At 39.8% G+C, this 20,200-nt stretch overlaps 2 protein-coding genes across 3 annotated transcripts; both read left to right on the forward strand.

Moving 5' to 3' along the window:
• The first annotated feature begins 1 nt into the window (after position 1).
• Positions 2-7,252, forward strand: LOC4343702 (probable homogentisate phytyltransferase 2, chloroplastic). Of its 2 annotated transcripts, none has more exons than NR_185497.1 (11): positions 2-355; positions 1,580-1,703; positions 1,781-1,927; positions 2,059-2,284; positions 2,890-2,963; positions 3,137-3,229; positions 4,560-4,677; positions 5,467-5,529; positions 5,901-5,933; positions 6,452-6,528; positions 6,676-7,252. NR_185497.1 is itself a non-coding variant. In NM_001422229.1 (11 exons), exons 1-10 carry the CDS (start codon positions 167-169, stop codon positions 6,524-6,526), a joined length of 1,140 nt encoding a protein of 379 aa, NP_001409158.1. In that variant the 5' UTR covers positions 2-166; the 3' UTR covers positions 6,527-6,528; positions 6,676-7,252. The 2 variants fall into 2 exon arrangements, 1 of the variants encoding a protein (NP_001409158.1); NM_001422229.1 differs by having other exon boundaries at positions 1,580-1,701.
• A 4,752-nt stretch (positions 7,253-12,004) lies between these two features.
• Positions 12,005-16,806, forward strand: LOC4343703 (putative indole-3-acetic acid-amido synthetase GH3.10). Its single transcript, XM_015790552.3, is given in 3 exon segments — positions 12,005-12,481; positions 15,659-16,079; positions 16,082-16,806. Coding segments are annotated over 3 exon segments (1,494 nt in total). The 5' UTR covers positions 12,005-12,029; the 3' UTR covers positions 16,703-16,806.
• The last annotated feature ends 3,394 nt before the right edge of the window (positions 16,807-20,200 follow it).

Raw genomic sequence — 20,200 nt, forward strand, 5'->3', positions numbered from 1 at the left:
CAGCCATAGGATAACAAACGCACGGTTCTCATCTTCCATCGTCACTCACCGACACCATCCGTAGGTCTTCCAGGAGCTCCTTCCTGCCACGTCATCAATGGCGATGATGGGTGGCTGACAGTCAAACGCACCCCACGCCTCCTCCCCTTCCCCCCTCTCTCCCTCCATGGCTTCCCTCGCCTCCCCTCCTCTCCCCTGCCGCGCCGCCGCCACCGCCAGCCGCAGCGGGCGTCCTGCTCCGCGCCTCCTCGGCCCTCCGCCGCCGCCCGCTTCCCCTCTCCTCTCCTCCGCTTCGGCGCGCTTCCCGCGTGCCCCCTGCAACGCCGCACGCTGGAGCCGGCGCGACGCCGTGCGGGTAAGCTTGCCAAATCCCGGTCCATAATTTCCTATTAGTTAGTCAATGCGAGGTCATTATCTAAAAAAAACGTCAATGCGATGTTACCTGCCGCTGAGCACGAGTAATTTTTGTGTACTATTGCTCTGATTGATTACAGATAGAAAAACATAAGGCTAATTGGATCGATTAAACATGAGCAGCTTGTAATAAGTTGTTAATCTTGCGGAGAGCCTAGGTATGCTTGGGGATATAGTAAGTGACATTGCCAGTGTGCCGCAGCAAGTTCGGCTGCTATGCTCGCTAGGTTAGCTAGCAGGAAAGTGTGACACCCGAACTCCCGAAGCAAGTGTATATTCATTTTTCGGGGCTACATTATCACTTCATTTCACTATATTTCGTCTGGAGCATGCAATGTCGCTGTTTCTTTTTCTGAATGTAGCATTGGCACACATAATGATCTTGTGCTGCATCTTAGATGAATGTTTGAAGCTAATTTGGTTTGATTAGTTCCAGAGCCAACATTGTACAACATATGTTATCTCTTGCTCGAAATTTGTGAAAGCTTGTGCCTAGATGAGGCATTCTTTGCTAAAGCAGTGATTCTGGCTGGAAGCAAGCCAGCAATAAACACAAATGATTCAGGTTTAACTATGAATAAGCTTGTAGATTTAAGGCACTTAGAGAGTGCAAACATGGATTCTATTATGTAACTCAATCTGAGTTTGAAGGTATGGATAGATGCGTTGAGACTTCATCTATCAGGCACCATTCGGAGCTACCAGTCTCAACGCATCTATCCATACCTTCAAAAATGGTAAAGGTGGTGCCTGATAGATCCGAATTCCAATATGAAGCAGTTCGCATAAGTCTAAAGAAAGCAATCTTGCGGATGTTCTTGTAGTGATTGAGACATTTATTTTTCTTGAGCCAATTGTTTTCTAGCAAATAGTCAGTACTTTAACAGAACTGTGAGAATTAGTGTTACCAGATGCAGGGTTCTAAAAAGGCTTAGATATGTTGGGCATGATCTGTTGGGTATTTGGCCTTATAACAAGTATGATGGCTGAGATGACCTGTTTAAATGCATTACTCTGCTCAGGCATATTATTCATGATAGCTATGAATGAATAATATGCCTATGAATGCATTACTCTGCTCAGGCATATTTTTGTTACTTATTTTCTATGCTTATTTAAAAACACTGTGTGCCTTGTATGCATAACGATGTTGAACCTGGTACAGGTTTGCTCTCAAGCTGGTGCAGCTGGACCAGCCCCATTATCGAAGACATTGTCAGACCTCAAGGATTCCTGCTGGAGATTTTTACGGCCACATACAATTCGAGGAACTGCCTTGGGATCCATGTGTGGTTCTAGTTTTCCTTTTATATTGGTCAAATTTGAGTTTTCATCTTTTGGTGCTAATTTTGCTGTGTTAATACAGAGCATTAGTTGCTAGAGCTTTGATAGAGAACCCCCAACTGATAAATTGGTGGTTGGTATTCAAAGCGTTCTATGGGCTCGTGGCGTTAATCTGTGGCAATGGTTACATCGTTGGGATCAATCAGATCTATGACATTAGAATCGATAAGTATGTATAATCTCTCTATAGATTCATATAAGAAATTATGGTGATGTTATGAATTACCATTAAGAACAAAATTTCCTTGCCTATTTCTTTTAACTGTATTCTGACATTTCTAATTTTATGCTGCTTTACAGGGTAAACAAGCCATATTTACCAATTGCTGCCGGTGATCTCTCAGTTCAGACAGCATGGTTATTGGTGGTATTATTTGCAGCTGCGGGATTTTCAATTGTTGTGACAAACTTTGGACCTTTCATTACCTCTCTATATTGCCTTGGTCTATTTCTTGGCACCATATACTCTGTTCCTCCATTCAGACTTAAGAGATATCCTGTTGCTGCTTTTCTTATCATTGCAACGGTACTTTGCTCCTATCTTCTCTTTGTTCACTTCAGTAACCATTGGATTTTTTTTTATCTGTTTGTTTTTGTGTTTAGAAGCATTCTTAACGTAGTTTGTTAGCAATGTATTGCTGGTCGAATTGTGGTTACTCAAAATAAAATAGAACACCTAATCTTTTCATTCAAAGTGCATGTAATCAGAGCACTTTAACTCATCTGATTCAAAGTTGGACTGACTGAATCTATGATATATTTTTTGTCAACAAATAATCTGTGAGATATACCTAGTAAGTATCTGAACTCATCTGGTTCGAAGCTTATGAAAGTGAAAGACCTATTTGCCAACTGAGCATGACTGAGAGCTAGCAGTGCGACTAGCAAATCACCTCAACCATTCCTCTTGCTATTCTAATTTTCGAGAATAGATCTTGTAATACCTTCTGAACAATTGTTCCTTGGTTCCCTAATAGTTAGCAAACAATGCACTGTGCAATTCAGAAACTTTAAAATCCCCATGTTTATGCTGCATATGATTTTGATTACTAACTCATATTTATTTTTCAATATTTCATTCATTATATATATATATATATTTTGACAAACCCACCATTCAATTTTTATTAGGTCCGTGGTTTTCTTCTCAACTTTGGTGTGTACTATGCTACTAGAGCAGCACTGGGTCTTACATTCCAATGGAGGTAAAATAGTCACCGGAAAATTCTTTATGCTTAATCAGTACCAATTAGCTTTATTTTTAGATATTAGATATCCTCTGCCTATCAAATTGGTAAAAGTTCTGTTACATCTCATTGCAGACAGATTCAGAGATGATCATTATATCTAATGCCATATGATATCTTTCTATCTGCAGCTCGCCTGTTGCTTTCATTACATGCTTCGTGACTTTATTTGCTTTGGTCATTGCTATAACCAAAGATCTCCCAGATGTTGAAGGGGATCGGAAGTGAGTTTCTAGTTGGCACTTGGCTCTACAACTATGGCATCATTTTTTTTCTCTGTCAAAGATCGTGCTCATTTTTTTTTGGTTTTGGTGCGGAAGTCTCAAGGTTAAAAGAAAGTGTGATCAGTAGAAATCAGGTAACTTAAATTGGTAAGTACCAGTGAAAGAAATGGATGATATATGTTAAATCAAGTTGAAATGGAAACTTGAATTTACAAGTGGTAAAAGTAATCAAAGGTTTGATAGTGGATTTTTCTAGTTCCAGATTCTAACTGGGATTCCCATTAACTGTACCTTGGTGGTTTCCAGTATGATTTGAAATATTGTTACCTGTTGCTACATAGTAGTCACTGAACTTTATGTGGATAATAAGTTTTGAATACAGTCGCTAGTGAAATGCCAATTATGTTGTCATGAACTTTGGTGTCAATTTATGTGCTTTGAACTTGTCATCATGGAATATTGCATACAGGTATTTGAGCAGCACAAATAAACTACTATTTCACTGCCTTATGGTGATGAAAGCACAAATGAGTAAATAATTCTCTTTGAGCAGCCATTCCTTGTCGTTTGGATAATGCAATATTTAGATTAAAGGTCCCAAAAAAAATGGCAGTAATTGGTTGCAGCACCTAGTTTCTATAAACTAAAGGACAGAACGCCAGCTTTTGTAGACAGCAAGAAATTATCAGAGTACTTCTGGGGTTACCAGCTTACTAGGCGAACAGAGAATGCTGATTCTGGCAAGATCAGAGGCATTGGCCCGACATAACCAAAATGGTAGACAGAACCCTCATCAAGAGACTGTTATGTACTTCTCCAAATTATGCTAGCCAAATTGTTAGCCAAATAAGTTATGCCTGTGTTACATAATTTCTAGTCCTTAGGAGATCTTATCCGAAACAAGCAATCAAATATACTCCCTCCAGCAGGTTTTAGCCTTCAGCATGGGTATTAAGGAGAGGGGTAAAAAGACTTTGTTGCCTATAGGCCAACTAGTTAGGGCTATAATAAAGCCAAGGGATATTAGGGGTGGTATAGGTAGTTTAGTGGTCAATGTCACATTTTACAAGTACTAGGTTGTTATATTTGGGACAAAGTGTGAACTCTAGAAGTTGTTATATTTTGGGACGGAGGAAGTAGTACATTAAAACATAACACAAATGTGAAAAAGGTGCAGAATTCTATGTTTAAGCTTAACAGATTTTTATTTAGCTTTGCTTAAGATTGAATAGGAGCAATTGGAAGCAGTTCTGATACACTATACCATTGTTTAATAAATGTCAATGAGTGGACTACTAACACTCTAATTATATCTTTTTTCCTCATTCAGGTATCAAATATCAACTTTGGCGACAAAGCTCGGTGTCAGAAACATTGCATTTCTTGGCTCTGGTTTATTGATAGCAAATTATGTTGCTGCTATTGCTGTAGCTTTTCTCATGCCTCAGGTTGCTTTACTACTTTTAATATTCCAGCCTGTTCACCTATAAACATGCAGCACATGTTGTATGGCATGTTGTGCATTTAACTGGATATTGGTATACTGTATTTTGTTGATTTCTCCTGTTTCAACTGCGGATGATGTTTAGATGGTAAAACCATGAATTGGAGGACAATCAAATTGGTATTATATGGTAGAAACATAACTATACGGTGCTATTGTTGGTGTTTATCCTCTTAGTAGTTCCACCTAGAATAGGTGATGGTAACATTTGGGGCTGTATGGTTCTATGCCGATTGTTGCCAAATTTTGGTAGCAGTGAACACAATTGGCATGCATTGGATTTGCTACCAAATTTTTGTAAGATTGACATCCTACTTAGATCACTAGTTTATTTCTGACTTGCCAATGTTTGGCATGTTGGATTTCCAACTTGCTAGGGAGTCCACTTCCATACAAACGTTAGGGCTTGTCATATGTTTCAATATTTCCTAGCTTGACTTGTATGTTCTTTGTTTGTATTTTTTTTATGATTCAAGCAATAGTATTTTCAATGATTTTCCACTACAATATTCTACAAATATTGTTCAATATAAAGAATTGCCAAACTCAACCTTTTATATTTGTGATTTCTGAACCGCGTCAGCATGTAAATTCTTTTATCCTAACTCCTGAGGATATTTTTCTGGTCATTGGACTTTCCAGATCAAGGTGTTTAGGCTTTTTATTGCATACTGCAATACTAAGATGCATTACGTGGTTCCTTTTTAATAACTGATTATGTTCCAATATGCAGGCTTTCAGGCGCACTGTAATGGTGCCTGTGCATGCTGCCCTTGCCGTTGGTATAATTTTCCAGGTATATGTGTTAGGCTTCTAGAGACGAAAAACCCTCGTGTATCTATGCTCTAACTATTTGGCACAATGTTTCATGATTAGTTTATTGACATTGTTAGCTTACTTCATGGGTTGTGATGATCGGCTGCCCATTAGTTTTTTTATTGAATTATATAGAATTACACACATGGAAGGCTTGCAGGTTTAACGTGTCATTGTCAAAACAACTGCTAAGTGAGGCTGCACATAAATTTTAACAGAAACTAAAATGGCTACAGAATAATGACTTGATAAGAAGCAGTTTCATTCACAGCTAGTATCTTGTTTTGCTTCTGTGAAGCTGTTACACACATTTTAACTGTAACTTGTTTGTTTTCTGTTCCATTTTTTCAGACATGGGTTCTGGAGCAAGCAAAATATACTAAGGTGAAACTTTTGACTTCAGTTCTGAAACCTTTTAAAAAGAACTTCTTTTGTTAGAAAAATAAGATACTTCATTAGTATAAAATGCTAATAGAAACATTCTATATGTGAGCTTGCTTGTGGCTGTTTTACTCAAACAAATATTTTCCATTCTATTCTCTTTAACATGATCTCACTGTTGTAAGGTCTTTTTATTTCTTGGGAAGATATGTCATTTTGCGCCTCCTTACTAATCAAAAGAGCAACACAATTAAAATAAATCTCAAGTTGCCACTTGCCATGTCACATATGCAAATTGACTGTCCTTGTTTTTGGATGAGATGGCACAATTGATCCTAATCTCAATCATTGGGCTTCGATTTTAAATTTGGTTAACCCATTTCTTCTTGTAAGCTCACTTGCAAAACTACCGTAAATATCTGATAGGACATAATTTAGGGGATAAATATGGTTGTGTTTCAATTATACTTATGTCACCTTGCTTCTCGCATAGATAATTACCATTCTCTCTTGTCTTGCAGGATGCTATTTCACAGTACTACCGGTTCATTTGGAATCTCTTCTATGCTGAATACATCTTCTTCCCGTTGATATAGAGGTAAAAAAAAAGTATTAGTCTCCTGCAAAAAAAAAAAAGAAGAAGAAGAAAAATTAGCATCCTGCAATGTTTTGTAAAGTTTATGCCCTATATCCATTTCTGTTCATTATCTAAAAAATATCCATTTCTGTTTGCATAAAATGTCAGACCAAGCAATCTGATATGGTCTGCATGTTGAGTGCGGCAAAAACTAGAAGCCCATATGAACAGTGGGAGTAAGGGAACGAACATGCCATCCATGGGAAGACTCTGATAACTCTCTCTCGCCCGGGCTGTAAAGGGTAAGCACTGTTGTGCATATATATGAAAGGAAGGTGATAAAGCAGGGATGCTAAATTGCTACTGGGATCCTTAAAGGCTTATAGTGGTCACCAGTGGAATGTGCCTTAATAATTTGGTTACCTAGCAGAGCAAGTTTTTGCAGGTTATTAGGTAATATCTTTGAGGGAATGAACTTAGATTTCATTGTTTTAAGGTCTGGTCACACAACGGGTAGTAGTTCTGGAGCGGCAAAAGACGACCTTGTTTTACACTACCAAGGGAGGTTAACTCTAGTTTTCATGTGACCACTTACCTTGAGAGTTGAGACCATGGAATCACTTGTCGACTCCTCGGCTTGTATATTTCTAGTGTCAGCATTTGCATTCTCCTCCACACTTGTACTTGAAGAGTTGAAGACAACTTTTTTGTTTGTGTATTTCTGGAGTGTCAGCATTTGCATTCATCCGGCTTTCTTTCAGCATGATTTTCTTCTTACCTGATTTATATGCGTGTTGTTATGTCAACTGCCGTCGTATTCATGTACTCCTATCATGGGGTCATGGATATGATACTGTATCATCACTTTGCTGTAGCGATGCACGAGGGACGAGCCTTGTCATTGCCTCCCGATTCCCAAAAATACCCTCTTTTTTAAATTAATCAAATGTTACTCTCCAGCTTCTGTCCTAATTAGTAGTACTAAATTGTGATATATCTAATCAAAGATCCTGTTCTTTTCTCCAACAAGAGTTGGATTAAGATTAAGATTTTCGTGGCATGTTTTTTAAACTACTAAACGGTGCGTTTCGTGTAAAAACTTTCTATATGAAAGTTGCTCTAAAATATAATATTAATATATTTTTTAAGTTTGTAATAATTAAAACTCAATCAATCATACATTAATACCATCTCGTTTTGCGTAAAAAACTTAATCTTCATCTTTAGGATAAAAGAACACCACCAAAGTATATATATTTTGAGACGGGAAGGAGTAACAAAAAATCGATGCATGGATGCATGATGTTTAGATTCCCTGTGACCAATTGTATACTTGATTTAGGTAAGGAATAAGTTCACGTTAACTCTCTCAAATATATGTCGGATTTGATTTGTATCCCTCAATCCGCAACCACCAAGCTATTGTTCCTAATGCAACCGAGATGCACCTACTCCGTTTCATTATCACCAAGTTGTTTGCTTGGTACTACAAGTTGTGTTGTGCTCTGCCCTCCCAGAAAGTTGTGTTGTGCTATGCCCTCCCAGAGTCCAAGTGTCACATCCTGACACGAAAGTCTCTCTACAGGAGCATCTCTGTAATCAATTCTTTTAGCCAAGCCAACGTCACACATGGGCATGCTTGTGATCTATCGACTTTTGGATAAGCCAAATGTTAGTAATATGTCGGTAAGACTGAGGCTGTGTTTAGTTCAGCATAAAGTTTGGATTTTGGTTGAAATTGAAGATGATGTAACTGAAAAGTTGTGTGTGTATGAGAGGTTGATGTGATGAAAAAGGACTGAAGTTTGGATCCAAACTTTAGATCTAAACACAGCTTGAGTTTTGGTTGAAAAAAATCTCTAGTTTAATGTGCGCACGTTCCCGAACTATAAAAATTTTCTATATAGAAGTTTTTTATAAATAAAATAAATTTATTTTTTAAATTTGTAATAATTAATACTTCAATTAATCGCTAAAGTACTTTCAGTTTTTATCAGTTAGTCATCGTGTCTATCGGCTATATAAATGGGTTATATCACTTGGCATTGTATTAAAATTAAAAAAAAATCACATGTCTGATATTTTACACATATATATGTTACATTCTAAAATATATATTTTTTATAGTCTATATAGAAAATATATCAAGATCAATGTCCACTCACCGCCAAAATATGATATTTGTGAAAATGACATTCCAAAAATGATACAAAATGATATATCGCTTTTTCATAGTCTATATAGAAAATATATGTTACATTCTAAAATATTTTTTTGTTATAGTCTATGTATAGAAAATATATCAAGATGAATATCGACTCACCACCCAAATATGATATGTTCTAAAATGCCATTTCAAAAATGTTATTTTGCTAAGTGATATAAAAAAGATATTACAATATATATCGCTTAAGATATATTAAATTAAAAAAATACATGACTAATATTCTACAGATTTTTGTACATCACAAAATCTATTTTTTTATAAACTAAAGAAAAAATAATGTCTATGAGATAAAATAGAATATGGGTCCATCAACTAAAGTACCTAGATTTTTGGTATCTTATCGATGGCTGTTCAATTTTAGTATCCATTAATTGCCAATCAACTTGTGCAGCCTTTCTAGCCAACCAAATCATTCATGCTAATTATAATTACTAGAGTAATATAATCCCACCAAACAAACACTATGTACTTCTGGTAAACTGGTAAAGAGCCGATTTTAATATTGTATAATATCACTTGACATGCGAAATCTTTTAGAGCAGATAATTAGCAATATTAACTCATCCAAATATACAAGTAAATTTATAAAATTATTTAATAGTACTATCAATCTGCACGAATAAAACCTCACGAGCTATCGTTCCGGGAACAGCTACTTCCATGCGGGCTTGGGGTGTCTTTAGTTCACGTCAAAATTAGAAGTTTCGTTGAAATTGGAACGATGCGATGGAAAAGTTAAAAGTTTATGTGTATAGAAAAGTTTTGATGTGATAAAAAAATTAGAAGTTTGAAGAAAAAGTTTAGAACCAAACAACGCCTCGCTCGCGAAAGCTCCAGCGACTGAGAGTAAAAACTCCTCCACCGTTCTGGCCCCCTCCCTTCCGTCTCCGGCCGGGGGTGGGGGAGGGGGGGGGGGGTGTCTAGCTCCGCCCGTATTAAGTATTAGCATAGTTGGGTTAGTCTCGTAGTCGTCGTTATGGCGTGTTTTAGTAAAGCTACTTTGGTCCAAGCTCCGGCGTCCATCCTGCCCTTGGTGGTGGTGGGCTGGTGGCTTCGATTTACTCCGACGTCAGCGGCCATGGTATGCTTTGTGCCCTTGGAATAAACTGCCTGTGGTGGCCTTTGTGTTGGGTAAGCCAGCTCTTGTTCGTGAACCCATGGCAAGAATAGAATCTGGAAAAAGATTATGTCGAAATTGAGTTTCATCACTCCATCCTCAAATTTCTAACGCAAGTTCTAGGAGGTCAGCGTCGGCCATTTCTTCTACTTCCGGCGACATCATCTGTAAGGTTGAGCCGGCCGTTCTTCATACCTCCGGCAAAATCAAAAGCAAACCTCCACCGATTGGAGGCCCTGCAATTTGAGCTGTGCAAGACTGACGAGCTCAAGGTGCTTTTCCACTTCATCCATGAAGGCTCGCCAGCGTCACCGAAAATAGCTCGGCCGATGGTGGTACAAGGACCCAATTGCTTTTTATCATATCTTTAAGGCCCCTTTGAATCGCAGGAATAGAAAAACGGAGGAATAGAAAAAAACGCAGGATTCTGACAGGAATGCAGGTGTAAAACATAGGATTAGAAAATATAGGAAAAACACATGAATGACCGTTTGATTGGACCACATGAAAAACATAGGAATCGGATGAGAGAGATAGACTCAAAGGAATTTTTCTATGAGGTTGGACCTCTTGCTAACTTTCCTCCAAAATCTCTATAGGATTATCCATTTCATAGGAATTTTAAAGGATAGTATAGGATTCAATCATTTGTTTCAAAAGGTTTCATAGGAAATTTTTTTATAGGATTGAAATCCTTCAAATTTCCTACACTTTTCTTACAAATCAAAGGGGCCCTAAAAGGGTCTGTTCTGATGGGTGCTAAAATAAACCTTAACAAAATTTGGCAATGCCAAAATTTTAACAAATTAGCAACATTGCCAAAATTTTGGTAGGATTGGCTTAATAATGTTGTCAAAATTCTATACATATTGCCAATATTTGGTAACAAACTAAACGTAACCACATAATTATCAATTTTACTAAATAATGATATGATTGAAAATGTCATCAATCTGAATAGGCTCTAAGGTTTTTTCTCTTTTTGAGGGTTTGTTTGTAATTTATATTTCTCTGAGGACCCTGCTGTAAAACTCCTACTGTATCACTTTTGCAACATCCATCCAGATCTTTCAAGGCCCTAGTCTGGGCCCTTGCCGTTTAAAAAAAAAACACAATTCCACGTAATTATTCCACTTCGCAACGCGTCTCTTATTCGCAGATCAGCCATGTTACGCCGTGTTTAGTTTCAAACTTTCTTAAAACTTTCAACTTTTTTATCACATCAAAACTTTCCTACACACAAATTTCTAACTCTTCCATCACATCGTTCCAATTGCAACCAAACTTATAATTTTAGTGTGAACTGAACACACCCTTAGATCACTGCCCCTAGAAAAAAAAACATCTGATCTATGGGCACTTGAGCTTGTTTAGTACTCCATCCATCCTACTAACTCCGTTACTCCGTTTCAGGTTGTAAGACTCTGATTAAAGTCAAACTGTTTTAAGTTTAACTAAGTTTATAGACAGATGCAATAATATTTATAATACTAAATTAGTTTCATCAAATTAATAATTAAATATATTTTCATAATAAATTTGTCTTGAGTTAAAAATGTAACTACTTTTTCCTATAAACTTGGTCAAACTTAAAACAGAAGTCAAAACGTCTCATAACATGAAATAAAGTAAAATATAAAAACCTAGTAACAGATGAGATATTTTTAATAGTATTATGAATCTGTTCAAATTCATAATAGTAGGAAATGTCTTATCTATTTCTAGATTCTTATATTTTAGGGCGGAAGAAGTACTAGCATATCAACTACTTATATTAATTAACGTCATTTTGTCAACGTTTTGTAGCTTCTATGAGTATCATGACTACCCTTTGCACATGTTGTCATATAAAATGTTACATCGTACCGTCTTATGGAAGCCCTTGAGGCGTGAGCTGCAATTTTGTACTCCCTCCGTTTCACAATGTGAGTCATTCTAACATTTTCCACATTTATATTGATGTTAATAAATCTAGACATATATATTTATTTAGATTCATTAAAATCAATATAAATGTGAAAAATAATAGAATAACTTACATTGTGAATTACTAGTAGTACGTAAGCATAAATACGCCACCCAACATAAACACACATCATTTCCTGTCCCTTGCACGCTACGAGCTCGATCTAGCAACCACTCCCTCGTAGTAATTGTTTCGGTGGAGCCAGTCTGCCAATGGCAGCGAAAGGCATCTCGACCATCGGCGCGGCCTCGCGGAGCCTGTCGTCGTCGCTCATGGCGGCGGCGAAGGAGCCCGACGTCGAGAATCTCCGGCTCATCGAGGAGCTGACCTCCAACGTGGACGCCGTGCAGGAGCGTGTCCTGGCGGAGATCCTCGGCCGCAACGCCGATGCGGAGTACCTCGACAAGTGCGGCCTCGACGCCAGCGACACCGACCGCGCCACCTTCCGGGCCAAGGTGCCGGTGGCGTCGTACGACGACCTGAAGCCGTACGTCAAGCGCATTGCCAACGGGGACCGTTCGCCCATCTTGTCAACGCACCCCATCATCGAGTTCTTCACAAGCTCCGGCACTTCGGCCGGCGAGCGCAAGCTGATGCCCATCGTCACGGATGAGATGGCCCGCCGCGAGGTGCTGAGCAGTCTCGCTACATCTGTCTTGAACGTGTAAGTTAACCGCCGTCAATTGAAAGTTTGAATTATTACATAAAAACATTTTTTTATTATCGGTTGCTATATATTTGATGATAAATTATTTTTAAAAAAAAATTGTTAAAGGTAAATACAATATAGTCGTAGTGTAATTTATATATAATTACTATGTAACATGTATGTAATTTAGAATCGTTAGATTTGCTTCACAATTCGTGTGCTGATATATACGTGAGGGGATTCGATCCCACAACCTCCGTTTCACGAAAATATCATATCTATCTATCTACTATATTATTAAAACATATTTGAAAGTAGGCACCACGTTCGCTGTGAGGGTTAGAAATTCCCACATTAATAGGAGAAAAAGAAAAGAAGAGTCCATGTAGAAATACAATTTAAAAATAGCTAAAATCTGGAATTAAAAATAGGCAATATTGAAAGAAGAGTTCATATAAGAACCCAATACAAGATTAATCAAAATTCAGAATAAAAATAAAATAAAATCTGAAACTAGAAAAAAAAGAGTCCAAGTAGAAATACAATTTAAAAATAACTGAAATTCAGAATTAAAAATAAAGAATATTAAAATAAGAGTCCATATAAGAATCAAATACGAGATTAATTAAAATTCAGAATAAAAATAAAATAAAATATGAAATTATAAAAAAAATAAAAGAAAAGTTAACGTAGAAATACAATTTAAAAATAACAAAAATTCGAAATTAAAAATAAGCAATATTGAAAGAAGAGTCCGTATAAGATATTAATACGAGATTAATAAAAAAAATCAAATAAAATCCAAAATCATAAAAAAAAAATAAAAAAGTGAGTTCAAGTAGGAATATACAATTTTGAAACAATTAAAATTGGAAATAATAAAAAAATATTAAAAGAATAATCTATATATAACACAATACGAGATTAATTAACATTCAAAATAAAAATAAAATAAATTCAGAAAATAGAAAAAGAAAATAAGAGCTCAACTAGAATACAATTTATAAATAACTAAAATTTGTAATAAAAAATAATAAGTATTGAAATAAGAGACAATCTAGAGCACATGACAAAATTAATTAAAGTTCGAAATAACAAATAAAATAAATTTGAAAAATAGAAAAATAATTATAAGTGTTCAAGGATGAAAAATATCCAATTTCTTTAAAAAAAAGGTCCTTATAGAACACAACGATGACAAGTGACAATAAAGAGGGGAGAAGTAATAGGCATGTAAAGGAGTAGAGTGCTAGTGGTTGATGGGATATCTAAAAACTATACAAAATGATCTCAAATAGAATCCCAATGACAATTAAGAGGAGTGAAAATGGGCATGCCGTTAAGCAGCATGCATGGCCACGACGATTGCGGGACTTATGGAGAGTAAAAATAAACCCCAATGATAATCATTTTCTATTTTTAAAATCTCAATAACAATAAGGAGGAGAGGCAGCGGGTGGGCTGTAGAGGAGTATAGCGGCGAAGCCACTAACGATTTGGCGAGACTTATAGAAAGTAAAAAAGGAAATAGACAATAATTATTTTTGATTTTTAAAATCACAATGACAATAAAGAGAGGTGGCAGTGGACTGGCCACAGAGTAGTAAATTGGCTATGTTTGATGATACTTCTAAAAACTATGAAAACGAAACCCAACAAGACAATGAACTTTAAAAACTATAGGGCCTAATTTTTAAAGTTCTAAAGAGGACGAATAGAAGTAGTGGTAGATCAAGTAAGTAAATAAATAGGTGCCAAAGGAGTAAGGGGTAGCGACTGTCGTGGCTTTTAAAAACTATAAAATTATTAGAATCACGGGAATGATAATTTTAAATAAAATCATGTGTAAAAAATAGATAATATTAAATTGATGCTAGCCACGTAATTGTGCAGGCCGCCCAACTAGTTATCATAGAATGTTTGAAAGGTGCGTACAAGTTATATACATGTTACGATATAATTACACAATAATTATATTATAGTTATATCTGTTAATTTTTTAAGAGAAAATTTATCGAGAAATATATAGGTAGTTCCAAAAACAATAGTTTAAAAAAATTATAGCACACACTCGGAGAAGGGAAAACTCTTTTAATCTTTCGGGATAATGTCCCATTATCCCCTCATATGTTCTGATACCATCTATATAGTTAATTATAAAACCCTGTAAAATAATTTGATAATGTTCATACAATATGTATATACTCTTCCTAAAAAATCAACTTTCAACCCTTACGTTTGAGAAATAAAAAAGACATATCAAGCATATGGACAATGCCCCGGATCGGGGGGAGAAAATCGCCCCCCCCCCCCACGGGCGCCTCCTCCGCACACGCCTTCTCTCCACGTGTCCCCCCGCAGCTCCCGCCACGTGTCCCATCACGCATGTCATTGCAACAAAATTAGCCACATATTTTAGAAACTCTCTATTAAGGGAATTCGTTTCATTTTTTGTTCCACCAAAAATGTTTCACTATGTATGTATAGATCTAATGTTGCAGTGAATTAAAAATTTTTTTTGCAACAAATCACCCACATATTATGGAAACCCTCTATTAAGGGAATTCGTTTCATTTTTTGTTCTACCAAAAATATTTTACCTAGTGTACTTATAATGTTTCACTATGTATGGATCAAATGTTGCAGTGCACTGAAACATTCTTTCGCTATTTGCTGAAATATTATTTTTATATAAGGTGAAACAACGCCCGATTTAAACGATTGAAACATTTTTGATCTACTTAGGAAACAATTCTGATATAATTGGTGGAACAGCGTGCAATATTTAAAAATAGTTCAATAATAAGCAAAAAACAATTGTTAGAATATATCCATGTGTGGTCTTGTTTTAAAGATTTAAATGCAACGAATTTAATAGTGCAATCGGATCATGATTTGAATAAATAATTTAAGAGAAAAAATAGTTTAAAGTGGTTTTGCACGCATGCGTCATGCTGACGTCGGCACCCGATTTTTCCCCCTCCCATCAGGCGTCCGATGCTGAGTTGCGTCCCGAGCATATCCAAAATTTTCTTTTCTATTTATTAATGTGTAGATCGATTTTTGAATTTAATTTGTGGTATAGTGGTAGATATTGTTGTACTCTCTATTATCAATTCTTGTAGATCTTTCACCGTTTCCATGTCCCTCCTAGAAGTACTTTTGGTAGTTAATGGTGCACTCATTTCATAGGTACGTGCCTGGGCTTCACACGGGGAAGGGGCTCTACTTTCTGTTCGCCAGATCGGAGACGAAAACACCAGGCGGCCTCACGGCGCAGCCCGCCTTGACGAGCGTATACAAAAGCGAACACTTCAAGAGGGCCTACGCCTACACGAGCCCAATGGCGGCCATCCTCTGCGAGGACGCGTCACAGAGCATGTACGCGCAGATGTTGTGCGGCCTGTGCCAGCGCCACGACGTGCTGCGCGTAGGCGCCGTGTTCGCCGCTGCGCTCGTCCGGGCTATCCGCTTCCTCCAGCTCAACTGGGCTCAGCTCGCGGCGGACATCGAGACCGGAGAGCTCAACCCCCGCGTCACCGACCCGTCTGTGCGCGAGGCTGTCGCCGTTATCCTCCGGCCGGACGCTGAGCTTGCCGAGTTCATCAGGACCGAGAGTGCTCCAGGGGCGACTGGACCGGCATTGTCACGCGCCTTTGGCCAAAAACCAAGTGTCTGAATGTCGTCGTCACCGGCGTGATGGCACAGTACATCCCGACCCTGCAGTATTACAGCGGCGGCCTGCCGATTGTGAGCGGCATGTATGCTTCCTCCGAGTGCTTCTTCGGCCTCAACCTCCGTCCCTTGTGCGGCCCGTCCGAGGTGTCCTACACCATCATGCCCAACACGGCCTACTTCGAGTTCCTCCCCGTCGGCGAGGCCGTCGACGCGAGCAACCTCGTGGAACTCGCCCGCGTGGAGGACGGGAGGGAGTACGAGGTGGTGGTCACCACCTACGCTGGGCTGAACCGATACCGCGTCGGTGACGTCCTCTGCGTGACGGGGTTCCACAACGCGGCGCCGCAGTTCCGGTTCGTGCGCCGCCAAAGCGTGCTGCTATCCATCGAGGCAGACAAGACCGACGAGGCCGAGCTGCAGCGCGCGGTGGAGCGCGCCTCCTCGGCGCTCCTCCGCCCGCGCGGCGCGTCCATCGTGGAGTACACCAGCCGCGCGTGCACCGAACGCGTCCCGGGACACTTCAGCCCCGCCCTGCCACACTGGACCCTGGCTCCATGACCCGAAGATGTCCTCGATCCGACTAGCAATGCATCCTGTTTAGCATCTTAATTTTGGAAAAAAAGGAACTACCTATTTATCTTTCGATAGATCTGTAACTTCAAATCTTGCGGAATTTGTAATAACTCTTTTTAGTGAATTAACAAAACAAGAACAAGCATGTCAGAAATCATAAATCTAACGAAAAAAAGTTGTTGTAAAAATTAAATTTTGATGCACTGTAATTGAATGTGCTATGTAAGTAAGTGTAAATGTTATGTAACTAAGTGTAACTGCAAGTTGAATTTAAAGGAACATGAATCTTGACACAAGATCCTACGGTCAAAAATCGAAAGGTAGAAGCCCAAAAATCTATCGCAAGTGAAATAGCAAAACCGTTTTTTAATAGGGTATATGTGTTGATTTAATTTGGCTTGTCCGGGTTGTCACTACTGGTGTTTTTTTTAGCAGAAATACTACCAGGCGCCGCCTAGTAGTTTAATATTATCCCCTTTGGGAAAAAGCACGGCCCAACACTAGTGGAGAAATGATCTTTGCTGAGTCGACCCAAAACCACAATAGTCCCGGTTCCAAAAAGAACCGGAACTAAAAATGATCTTTAGTCCCGGTTAAAAACCCTACCGGGATTCTATCATCTTTAGTTCCGGTTGTTATTACCAACCGGTACTAAAGATCATCTTTAGTCCAGGTTCATCCCCTGTCAGATGTATGTCAGGGGGCCGAGGATCTTTAGTCCCGGTTGGTGTCACCAACCGGGACTAAAGATCACCACTTTAGTCCCACTAAAGATCATCTGGATCTTTAGTCCTATTACTAACCGGCACTAAAATTGAACGCGTAGTATATAATCCCTATCACTTATCCTCTCCTCCACAATCGCAACTCACACAGATCAAATCTCTCCCCCTCTCCTCTCCTACAGATCAGATCTATCCTCTCTTCCTCATCCCCTCTCCTCCACCTCCTCCCCTTCCTCCTCTCCTCTTCCTCCTCCCCTTCCCATCCGGTGGGCCGGCGGCCGGCGGGGCCGCAGGCGGCGGCCGTGACGAGGGGCGGTAGCGGCTTTGTTTTTTTTTAATTTGTGATACACTGAGATGTATAAATTTGTGATTTATTTTATGGATTTGTGATATATTTGATTTGTGTATAATTATTTAGGATTTGTGATGTATTTGATTTGTGTGTATAAGTAACTTTAAGATTTGTGATGTGGATTTTGTGATGTGAATTTGGGATGTTACTTTGATTTGGGGATTTGGGGATTTGCATGTCACTTGATTCGGGAGAAAATAAAAAGGAAAAAAGAAAAGAAAAAGGGACCATCTGATACTGCTGCTATTCTCTCTTTACTCCCGGTTGGTAACACCAACCAGAACTAAAAAAGTTCATCTTTAGTCCCGGATTTCTACTCCCAGTTGGAAAACCAGGACTAAAGAGAGTTACCAACCAGTAGTAAAAATGGGTTCTCCACTAGTGCAACATCCGTCGGCCCGGCACAGTCTGACCGACACACCGTGTTGTGTCATGCCGTGTCCGTCCACGGGCTGCACCTACGCCTAGGCACGACATAATAAGACTCGGGTTGTGCTGTGCCGATCTGAAGGCACGACCAGCCCACCGTGTTCATCCTCGAAATAAATCTATTTTGCCTCCCTTATCTCTTTGGGCCGTGCCTTGTATGGCTGAAATAAGTCTATTATGCCTCCCTCATCTCTTCGGGCCCGCTGTCAACGGACTACCGCCTGAGGAAGCGGGGGATGTCGGGTCACGGTTGTGCTGATTGTTGGGTCATGCCGTGCCGGATCGGCACGCTGTGCCAAGGAAGAGGCCCAGCCGCCCAGGCACGGTCCAACAGTCGGGTCGGGCTAGCACAGTCGAGTTGTGCCATGTCTGATCGGATCAAATCTCTGTGCTGTGGGCTAGACCATTGGGCTACGGGCTTTCTGGCCAACTACAGCTGCAGTTTTATGGAGTATGAATAAAGTCGGAATAAGTTCAATTTAGGTCCACCAATATGGTCCATCCCCAAATTACAATACTATGTCAACTTTCATCCCTCGATCATATGATGGCCGGTTTCGGTAGACGTAGCGAGTAGAACCCATGTGGATCCACATGTCAGCGACCAAATCTTCTCTCCATTTTTCCTTTCTTCCCCATCTCTCATGAACAGCAAACCTCCGCCGCAATGCACGCGCTCCTCGCTTCACGCGTCGCTCCGCCGACGCACACATCGCCTCCACCACCTTTCCAGCTCACTCCATCGGTGCCGTCGCCTCAGGGAGAGAGGACGTCGTCGGGGAGGTCCACCATGGCCGGGGGCCCGGGGTGAGCATGGCGTTGTTAGCAATAATCTTGTCATTAGTGTAAAAGTATGTTTTTTGTTTGGTCATATGCATGTAGTAAGTGGTTTGTATAGGTCACATGCTAGAAGCTATGTACGTGAGGTACATGGACGCTGCATAGTTAGTTTGTTTCCATCTCATGGGCGAGATGCCGACGTGCCGTGCGATGCGGTGGCGCGAGAGTGGAGCAAACAACATTCATGAAGACCAGGCTCAACTGCATGTGGAGTGCTGAGAGAAGTAGCCGGATTGCAAGCAACGCAAGGTCAGTATTAGCCGAGTGAATCGGTCCTAGCATATGCATGCATACATGCACGTATGAGATTAGTTAGGAGCTAGCTATGCATGAGGATCAGCATCCCGGATAAGCAGCCGCGAAGTGACTTCTTCGCAGGAGAATAAGTAGGATTAGTTAGTTAGTTAGTTGCATGGCATCTGCACGTTTGTGTGCATAGCGTGAGTCCCGGTCATGAGAATTGGCTGGCTGTTATCTGCATGTACTGTGTGAGTCTATAAAAGAAAAAGAAAACGAAGTGAGCCGGTGTGTGGTTGCCTTGACCAAAGCTGTGCGTTGTTCAGTTCTTGTGTGTTTGTGTCCACCGAGTAAATACAAGTGTTTATGTTAGTGCTAGTGATTAGTACTTAAACATTCAGAGAGGAGAGATTCCCAACAGGCGTTGTCATCTTCGGTGAGGTCGGAGTCGGAGCCCGTCTCAGCGCCGCCGCTCCCGGGCTTGTAGATCGTCACTTGTAGTTGATGGCGCCCGCGGATGCGGATGCTGCAGCAGCATTGTAGTCGGCCTTATTCTTGAAGTAATTTGCTGGAGGTGGCGACGCATGACACTCCTGCATGGCGGCCTTGTCCTTCCCCGCGGCCCTCTTGCTGGTGGTGGTGCCGTGTATGCAGTCGATGTCGACTTGTCGAGTGGTCGCCTGCATGAACGCACAGCAAATCCAACAAAACAAAATGAATGTCACCACGAGCTCATCCTCCAAAAGGCAGTGGCGGTGCGACGGCAGGACGAGTCCACAACATACACGCTTTCAGAGAAGAAGCAAAGCTCCTAGTTTTGGTGAAGCAAAGCCAAATCAGTCCAGAAAGTGAGTATTTTTGTTCCAGGCATATATCATCACAGGCCCCCTAAAATCTATA

This window comes from Oryza sativa, chromosome 7 (assembly GCF_034140825.1).
Source record: "Oryza sativa Japonica Group chromosome 7, ASM3414082v1".
NCBI lineage: Eukaryota > Viridiplantae > Streptophyta > Magnoliopsida > Poales > Poaceae > Oryza > Oryza sativa.

What these genes read in the sequence shown, in the direction of transcription:
- LOC4343702 (NM_001422229.1), top strand. Translation starts at nt 167, where the DNA reads ATGGCTTCCCTCGCCTCCCCTCCTCTCCCCTGCCGCGCCGCCGCCACC. An exon ending in GCCGGCGCGACGCCGTGCGG is followed by an intron (nt 356 to 1,579) that starts GTAAGCTTGCCA and finishes AACCTGGTACAG; the next exon opens with GTTTGCTCTCAAGCTGGTGC. An exon ending in TATGACATTAGAATCGATAA is followed by an intron (nt 1,928 to 2,058) that starts GTATGTATAATC and finishes GCTGCTTTACAG; the next exon opens with GGTAAACAAGCCATATTTAC.